Below are 10025 nucleotides of genomic sequence, written 5' to 3'. Positions count from 1 at the left end.
GTAGAAACACTGAGGTGTATGACTGGTTATAAATGTTAGGCTGCTAAGGTTCTCCTCAATACCTGGCACACTTTTAACTTCAAGGGTAAACTTGTACCTCAGCTACTCCGTCTTTGTACCTTCTGGTGAAGACAGGAAGAATTGTTCATAACAAGTTAGCTCATGCAGACAAAAGATAGGGTTATTGAATTGTTGAGTGATGTGTGTGGCAGTACATTCAGACTCCACAAAGCAAAGGAAGACTTAAATTCTGCCAATCTGAGTCTCTTTGTAATGAGTGAGTGTGTATAAAGAGAAATCTGGGTCCTTTACTAATGAAAATTTTCCGTTTTCCTCACAGATTTCCATATATGAGAATACTGGCAAGAAATGACTCATTAGTGACTGAATTTATTTTTGCTGGATTAACAGACCGTCCAGAGCTCCAGCAGCCTCTGTTTTACTTGTTTCTAATGATCTACATTGTCACCATGGTGGGCAATCTCTGCTTGATTGTTCTTATTGGGATAAATTCTCACCTCCACACCCCCATGTACTATTTCCTTTTTAATCTATCCTTCATTGACCTCTGTTTCTCTTCTGTTTTCACCCCCAAAATGCTGATGAACTTTGTATCAAAGAAGAATGTCATCTCCTATGATGGGTGCATGACCCAGCTGTTTTTCTTTCTCTTTTTTGTCATCTCTGAAAGCTATATGCTGACCTTGATGGCCTATGATCGTTATGTGGCCATTTGCAATCCTTTGCTGTATAGGGTCACCATGTCCCATCAAGTATGTTCTGTGCTGACACTTGCTGCATATGCCATGGGATTTGCTGGAACCACTGCCCACACAGGCTGCATGCTTAGACTAACCTTCTGCAATGCTAATATCATCAACCATTACTTGTGTGACATCCTCCCTCTCCTCCAACTCTCTTGTACCAGCACTTATGTCAACGAGGTAGTAGTTCTCATTGTGGTGGGTATCAATATTACAGTACCCAGTTTTACCATCTTAATTTCTTATATTTTCATCCTCATTAGCATTCTTCATATCAAGTCTACTCAAGGAAGATCAAAAGCTTTCAGCACCTGTAGCTCCCACATCATTGCTATTTCTCTTTTTTTTGGGTCGGCCGCATTTATGTATCTTATGTATTTTTCTCCTGAATCTATGGAACAGCGAAAAGTTTCATCTGTTTTCTATACTAACGTGGGGCCCATGTTTAACCCTCTGATCTACAGCTTGAGGAACAAGGATGTCAAAGCAGCCCTGAGGAAGGCCTTGATTAGAATCCAGAGGAGAAACATACTCTAACTAGAAGCAGTGGTAATGTAAAGAAATTCAAGCATCTCAAGTTTTTATTGGTGCTTTTCATGAGGAGACTGTTTACAACCACGATGATTCTACAGATTGTGTTATGTATGATTTATTAGACTTGTTTTTGTCACTTCCTTTATAGCTAATCTTGTCTCATTCTTTTGTTTTTACCTACTGCAACTGTCTCAAGTTTACTAAATAATCAATAGTGTGTTTATAAAAGGAACATATATACTGAGTATTTTCATTATTGTTTCATTCCCCTTCTGTCTTCTGGTCTATTCCCAAACTGAACAAATATGGTGAGTTCCATAAGTAACCTAAGGCAAATAACATTACAGCTTGCTCACCTAAACACTGAATTGCCCAATACAATAAAAGCAATCTCGTTCTTATCAATATTGTTACTGTTATAAAAACATAGGCAGTAGGATTTAATGAAATGCCTTTATCAAAACTGTGTATGCAGTTTAAAATAGAACCTAGTCCTCCTGTTCTTTCCCTTTTGTTCTACTTGGCTTATCCCCCCTTTCTATTATTATTCTGACTTATGTTGTTCTCTTTTGAGAGTGGTATGCTATTGGCTTCGTAGAGCCTCTATCAACCCAGTGCATTTAATATTAAGGAGAATCCTTGTAATTCCATCTTTTATTATCAAAGACATCATTAACAGAGGATGATTAGAGAAATTATATATATATATCTCAGTACTCCAATAAGGGTGCAGGAAGGTTTATGTGATAGAATTGTGTTTATTACTACTTAAGATGACAGCAAATATTTTGAAAAAGACCATATAGTTCTTATAGTGAATTTTTGTTATTTATAACTTAAAGGAAAACACTGCACATTAGGTTAGATGAAATACTTTAGCCATTATCTTACTTATACAATGAGGTTTATCAGGAACAAAAAAAAATGTATATTAATATTAATAAACTGTGTTCCTAGAAACATTCTGTGAGCTTACTTAAACTTTGTATGCCCACCAAGGCAATAAACATCTTTAGCATAGAGACTCTTTCCTGTAATTTCTTTATTTCCTCTTTTGTGTATTTAGAATGCCTGATATTTTGGAAGGCCAGGAAACACTTGTTGAGTAGAATTTTCTTGTTTTGATTACAATAATAATAAATTTGTTATTATAGATAATAAGTAATAAATAAACAAGTAATAACTGAACTACAAGTAACCTTGAGGTTTACTTTTTCTTTTATACTCTCTAATATGGTTCTGTTGTACATAGGACCAATAAGAGTTGGAAGTAACTAGATGGCACCTGACAACAACATTCAACAACAATATGGTACCAAAATAATGCCATTACAATATTTTATTTTAAACTTTTTTTTTTTATTTTATAACAAAATTAAAAAATAGTTTACAGGATTTCTCTGTAGTCTTCACCCAGGTTTTTACATAACCACAGTACCATTATCAAAGTCAGAATATTGATATAATATTAGTAATTAATAAAGAAACCTTATTAAATATCAGCAATTGTCCCAATAATAGCCTCTAATTTTTTTCTTATTTTATTTATTTTTTTTTGGTAAGTATATGTATAAAGGAATCCTGGTGGCACAGTGGTGAAGGGCTTGGCTGCTAACTTAAAGGTCAGCAGTTCGAATCCACCATCCACTTCTTGGAAATCTTTGGGACGATTCTTGTTGTCCCATAGGGTCACTATGAGTTGGAATTAATTCAGTGGTAACTGGTTTGGCTTTTGGTTTTTTGTATGTATAAAACAAAATCTTTGTCATTTCAATATTTTTTACAGTGACTTTTTACAGTAAATTGAGTGGTATCAAAGACATTCATCACGCTGTGCAGCCATCACCACTACCTTCTTCCAAATATTTCCAACGCCCTTAACAGAAGCTCCATGCCCCCTAAACCTCTCTCCCCCTCCCTTTTAGTACTGGTAACCACTAAAAATTTTGACCCACAGGGCAACCTAAGATCACACATTGTATTTAGATGTTATGTCTTTTTAATCTTCTCCCATTTGATTTAGTTTGTCTTTCTTTGTCTTGCATGATATTGACTCTTAAAGAATTCTCTCCAATTATGTTTGTAGAATGTCTCTTAGATGGGGTTTGTCTTAAGTGTCCTCATACTATTTTCAAATTCTGCATTTTGGTAAGAATATAGCTTATAAAATGTATCATTATTGATAATATTAACTATCAAATAAATTTTTTTAAAATAATTTTTATTGTGCTTTAAGCGAAAGTTTACAAATCAAGGTAGTCTCTCACACAAAAACCCATATACGCCTTGCTACTGGAGGGACCCCGGTGGTCATGACCCCCAGACCTTCTGTTGCTCCAGGACAGGAACCATTCCTGAAGCCAACTCTTCAGACATGGATTGTACTGGACAATGGGTTGGAGAGAGATGCTGGTGAGGAGTGAGCTTCTTGGATCAGGTGGACACTTGAGAATAGGTTGGCATCTCCTGCCTGGAGGGGAGATGGGAGGGTGGAGGGGGTTAGAAGCTGGTAAAAAAATATTTTTATTGTTGTAAAAATGTAGGTAACACATTTGCCAATTCAACTTTTTCATTTGTACAATTCAATGAAATCAATTACATCAACCATGTTGTGTAACCACTACTGGCATCCATTGCCGTATTTTCCTCACTTAAACAGAAACTCAGTGCTAGCTATGAACATGATAACGTGTTCATTGTGAACAGCTTCTGTAGCCTACATGTCGTCATTGTTAAAACAGAATAATAATGATCTAGATGTACATTACGCCCTCAACCATTTAAGTGCATTCTTTTCTATTTTGATCAGGAAAAAAAAAAAAAAGAGGACCATAATTAGTTTGCATCCAGGTGGAATGGGTAATACTAGATATTTAGGTTTTTTCTGGGGTATGTTATCTCTTCTGCATTTATCTTGAGATATTCTGAAGAGATCCAAACCATCTGGGGATCCTATCAAACATAACATTGAACTTTTGCACTGATGTCATATTTCTGGTTAGGTACTAGAAGCAAGAGATTGCTAGTATGTTAGAAGCAAAAGATTGCTAGTATGTTGGAAGCAATAGAAAGACTTAATGCACGCCAGGGAATGGGAAGTAAACCCTACAAAAATTCAGGAACCTGCCATTTCACTTAAACTTGTATGTGTCCTGTGCTCAAAAGCATGCTGGGATATTTCTTCCAAAGTAAAAGAGAAATTGTTGCATCCTTTGTCACAAAGAAGTGTTAGGGAGATAACATATTCCATTCTTGGGAATACTACTCTGACCCATACAGTGGGTGACATGGAAGCCAATTCATATAAGTGGGGCTCAGAGTAGAAAAAGGATCTGCCAGAGTCAGCTCTGCAGGTCTGCACATGGGCCATAAAATCAACACTTTATGCTACTGAAGTTGTTAGTGGTGGGGAAAGATGAGAGTTTGGAATTTATGGCAAGTCCCAGTGAGAGAATCGCTTTCAAGTCCCTGGGGCTCTGAGTCAAGGCCATACCATCCACAGTGGAAAATTACATACCTTTTAAGAAATAACTTGTTTTATGCTTTTGGGCCCTGGTAGATTTAGAATGTTTAAGCATGAGACCCTAATTGAGCACATATCTGGAACTCCCCTTTAGGTGCTGGGTTCTATCAGATCCTCATGTCACAAGTTATATGGGGCCAGTAGATGGAAATAGTACCTCTGGGTTCAATCTCGACATAACAAGAGGGCACCAGTAGGCTGCATGAGCAGGTAGCTCAGACACAAAGGTCATTCAACACGGTTTCACCAGCACTCCTTCTCTTGCTGTTATTTATGGCTTTATCTGGGTTCGTGTACGCCCAACGAAGGAACAGAAGTTCCAAGCTTGAGATATGGTTGGCTCTGCTGTATGTGCATGCAAGGTGAAAGATGTTCAAGAATGTCCTTGAGAAACAGTATATAGAGAAAAATCTTCTTAGTGGATGGTGCTGTGAGTGTGATACATGATTATTCACTTTTTATAGTAGAGGATGTGAGAATATAGTTGGTTGTCTTAACTGGGAGAGGAGTACTACTGGTATGTAATGACTAGATGCCAGGGTGCTATCCATCCTTTGTTTTGGTATACCCCTATGGGTTGCTTGAGTGAGCTAACTTGATTATTTTCACCCTTGGAGCTCTGGTGTCCTGTCCCCAGTTGGCTAGATCTGTTATCAGGTTTATCAGTCTAGGAGTCCATTCAGTTTTCTTGTATGACTTCAGCTCAGGTTTCCAGGTAGCTGATCATCAAGTGAGTGGTATAGGCTCTGTTCTACAGTCTTAGAGGGTAATTGGTGTATACACCATATCTGATTGCAGCAGGGGGTCATGCTCTGAACAAGGCAGGGGGCTGAGAACCAACCCCCAAGTGTCTCTGAGGAAAACACGTCCCTGTTGCCTAAAGTGTGCTGGTTGGTGAGTTCTGCAGACGGAGCATGGGCATCCAAAGTTTTTGGTTTTAAGGACTGGGAGGTACCAGTTATTTTTTGGACCCTTGTCACGGGTGGCTGTGTGACCTGAGTGGAGCTACCAGTCCTTAGGTCCCTGATGTGGGTAGGTGAGGACCTTGTTTAATAGGCAAAGCAATGTGAAACATCGAACACCCACCTCTCCACTGCACAGCTGAAATGGTTGGAGTTGGCCAACAAGGGCCTATTCTCCCAAAATAGGCCCACACAGGTCCATGCAGAAGGAAAAGGTGTTCAAGGTCCATAGGCGGCTTATGCCTGCATGGGAGCTGCTTCTGTCCTGAGGTCCCCCGGTTAATGGAGCTAGCAAATTATCTTTTCCCCCCAATTGAAAAATTTTTCTTTCCCCAAGGCCAAGAGGATGGGTCTAGGTGCTCAGCAGGGTCTATCTCAGGCCCAGGGATTCAGCCACTGAAGCTGGCTTGGGAATGGGGGGGTGTGTGCAGTAAAATATATGCAAGTACTTAGCTTTTGCCCAGAGCACCATTCTTCTCAGGTTCCAGAGGTGTGAATGGGCTGTGTGGCTGGCTACTTCTCCCTGAGGAAACTGCGGCCGAACACTAGTACCAGCCCACTGGTGCTCCGAGAATGGTGCCTGAAGGTTCCCCATGATTCAGGCCCGGTAACTCCTCACCACTTCTGAATGGTCTCTTCCTCCCCCTGCCCCTCAGTTCATTGTCTAAGCCCACCTTTGATGCTCAGGGCTCCCAGCTTGTCACAAAAAATACTTGTTTTACTTGTTTTTTTGGGTCTTTGTTGTAAAGAGGGCTTGCCGGAAGCGTCTGTCTATTCCGCCATCTTGGGTCCTGCTATCCATGCTTTAATACAGGGGAAGATCCCCATGACAAAGAATTATCAGGTCCAAAGTATCAACAGTGGCAAGGTTGAGAAACCTATGCTATAAATGTGGATAAGGAGAAAAAGAAGGGGCTAACAGTTAGCAGCTTCTTTGTATGTACCAGACACATTTTTAATGCTGTTGTTGTTAGGTGCCATTGAGTAGGATCCGACTCATAGCATCCCTATGTACAACAGAACAAAACACTCCCCTGATCCTGCACCATCCTTACAATCCTTGTTATGCTTGAGCCCATTGTTGCAGCCACTGTGTCAATCCATCACATTGAAGGTCTTCCTCTTTTTTACTGACCCTCTAATCCAAGCATGATGTCTTTCTCCAGGGACTGGTTCCCTTGATAACATGTCCAAAGTATGTGAGACAAAGTCTTGCCATCCTTGTTTCTAATGAGCATTCTGGTGGTACTTCTTACAAGACAGATTTGTTCCTTCTTCTGATAGCCTATGGCATATCTAATATCCATCTCCAACACCGTATCTCAAAGGCATTAATTCTTCTTCCTTCTTCCTTTTTCATTGTCCAGCTTTCAGCTTTCATATGCATATGAGGCAATTGAAAATGCCATGTCTTGGGTCAGTCATACCTTAGCACTTAAAGGGACACCTCTGCTTTTTAACAAAACAAATTAAATCTGTCAGTTTGTCATACTGTTGTGGTTTGTATGTTGCTGCTATACTGCAAGCTTTACCACCAGTATTTCAAATACTAGCAGGGTCACCCTTGGTGGACAGGTTTCAGAGGAGCTTCTAGACTAAGACAGACAAGGAAGAAGGACCTGGCAGTCTATTTCTGAAGAAATTGGCCAGTGAAAACAATTCTAATACTTTATGTGAATTAACTCTTTTAATGCCACTGAGGATACAAGGGTCAGAGAAATTAAATCAGTTGTCTAAAATATCATTTAAGAAGCAGAGATACCTGGGTTTAAACTTAGTCTGACTTGAGGACCCACTCTCTTAACCACTTTTTAGAAGCACCTCTTTATTCAGGGGAAATCTACAAGCACATATAGTGTTAAAACAATGGTTTAATATTTTACTAATGAAATCCTACAGCCTTGTAGGAAAGTACTATGAATGGCAAGTGACAATGCCCCTAGAATTTCCATTTAAGAGCCAGTCATTCCCCTCCACCTGGGATTCAGAATTCCTGGTGTGAAATTTTTAAGCTCAAAGGATCCAATAGTAGTTTTATGACACAGGGTGCAAAAACAGGCTTAGTAATTTTCACTCCCATGAGGTTCATCAAACTTTGGAGGAAATCACGAGGGAGAGAATTAATTTCTGCCCTACTTATCCATTTCTCCAGAGCTACAGATCATGAAATACATTCCCACTGAAGCCAGTTGATTTTTTTTGGAGACTCATATAAGGTTGTTGTTTTTCTCCTTGCAAGTGAAGAGCACCTTCTTGGCCAATTCTAAAATAGAAATCATGGAGAATACCCTAGAATCCATATTCTAGTATGTCAAAGACTGAGGACTGAGCTGATCACTATTGCCTCTTTTATCTTCAAACTTTGTTCACCTCAGGCAGTCGGGAAGAAGAGCCATCAGCAGTGAAGCCCCCAGGAAAAGGGAGGTAAGTGTTGAATCACCTCTGCCTTGATAATTTCCTTTCAAACTCTTGATTACATAAATCAAGCTTTCCAGGAAACATCACAATTTATTGCTCCTTTCAGCCCTCGTCCTTAGAGAGAAGGAACTGGGCATACTACTGGGTAGAAAGAAAGAAATGATGTGCAGAGATATTGGGGGTCCACCAGCAATTTTTATGATACAGAAACACACAATATGGGTAAAATGGGGAACTTGCAGGAATCACCATAGGAAATAGACTCCTTAGATGCCTTGCCGTGTTTCTTCAGACAATTCTGATTGTAAACCAGCAGCTTCAGCTCTTCCTCTAGAGACAGAGTTCATTGTTGTCACCTTCTACCTCTGATTCCACAGATCGCACTGGTGAAGTGAATGGCTATGAAAAATGACTCTTCAGTGTTTGAATTTATCCTTATGGGATTAACAGATCAACCTGAGCTCCAACTGCCCTTCTTTTTTCTGTTGTTGGTGAACTATGTGGTCACTGTGATGGGAAACTTAAGCTTAATTAATCTGATTTGCCTGAATTCTCACCTTCACACCCCCATGTAATTTTTCCTATTCAATCTGTCCTTCATTGACTTCTGCTCTTCATTTGTCTTTATTCCCAAAATGCTGATGAGCTTTATTTCTGAGAGGAACATTATCTCCTTTGCAGGATGCATGACTCAGCTATTTTTCTTCTGCTTCTTTGCCAACTCTGAATGCAATGTGTTGACAGCCATGGCCTATGATCGCTATGTGGCCATCTGCAAGCCTCTGCTGTACACGGTCAACATGTCCCCGAAGGTATGTTCCCTGTTGATGTCTGGTTCATATATGATGGGTTTTGCTGGTGCCATGGTGCACACAGGTTGTATGATCAGGTTGATCTTATGTGACTCCAACATCATCAACCATTACATGTGTGATATCTTCCCCCTCCTCCAGCTCTCCTGCAGCAGCACCTATGCCAATGAGCTTGTGGTTTCCATTATCGTAGGCACAGTTATCACAACATCTAGCCTCATTATCTTTCTCTCTTATGCTTTGATTCTTTTCAATGTTCTTCACATGCCATCATCTAAGGGCTGGTCTAAAGCCTTCAACACCTCTGGCTCCCACATAACAGCTGTTGGTATGTTCTATGGATTTGGAATGCTCAGTTATGTCAAACCATCATCTGCTGGGTTTATGGAACAAGGAAAATTTTTTTCAGTGTTTTATACCAATGTGGTACCTATGCTGAATCCCCTTGTCTATAGTCTCAGAAACAAGGATGTCAAACTTGCTCTGAAGAGAATTACAAACTGAGCACAAGCAGAAATTCTACCTCAGTACCTGCCTCCTTTGCTATGTTTTTTTTTTTTTCTCTCCTCCGCCTCATCCTTTTATTCCTATTCTTTTTCTTCTCTTCATCTATCTTTCTATTGTATTCTTGGAGGGATTTTTGATCTAATTTCTTTTCTTGTCATACACCATAGCAATGTTGACCTATTCTTGGACTCCAGGGTCATCCCAGTCCCAAGGTGGCCCAACCTGATTGATGTCTCTTGTATTAGTTGGAGACACTAATTTCCTTTCCGTGTAAAGATAACACTGTCTATTATTTATGTGTGTGCGTTTCTTTCCCATACAAGGTGAACTGAAGAGTGAGATGCTGTGTGACCAGTTCATCTCTTTCTTGCTTTTCCTGAACCAATTATATAGCATTTTCTTTTCAAGGGTTTTATTACTTATGATTGCGTTAAGACAGAGAAAGTGGTGACAAAAATTGTAGACATAGTGCAGTAGTAAAAATTTCCAGAATTTTTCAGTGTTC

General features: G+C 39.6%; 1 protein-coding gene and 1 pseudogene across 1 annotated transcript; both read left to right on the top strand.

The window, feature by feature from the left end:
• The first annotated feature begins 314 nt into the window (after window positions 1-314).
• On the top strand, window positions 315-1301 carry LOC126061117 (olfactory receptor 8B3-like). Its single transcript, XM_049857460.1, has one exon. It carries the CDS (start codon window positions 315-317, stop codon window positions 1299-1301), a length of 987 nt encoding a protein of 328 aa, XP_049713417.1.
• A 7271-nt stretch (window positions 1302-8572) lies between these two features.
• On the top strand, window positions 8573-9517 carry LOC126060749 (olfactory receptor 143-like; annotated as a pseudogene).
• The last annotated feature ends 508 nt before the right edge of the window (window positions 9518-10025 follow it).

The sequence above is a fragment of the Elephas maximus genome, chromosome 17, assembly GCF_024166365.1.
Source record: "Elephas maximus indicus isolate mEleMax1 chromosome 17, mEleMax1 primary haplotype, whole genome shotgun sequence".
Lineage (NCBI taxonomy): Eukaryota > Metazoa > Chordata > Mammalia > Proboscidea > Elephantidae > Elephas > Elephas maximus.
Note: the sequence above shows the minus strand (reverse complement) of the source record. Positions and strands in the feature narration are given on the sequence as shown.

Excerpts from the sequence above, each read along its gene's own strand:
- LOC126061117 (XM_049857460.1), top strand. The coding sequence starts at position 315 with ATGAAAATTTTCCGTTTTCCTCACAGATTTCCATATATGAGAATACTG.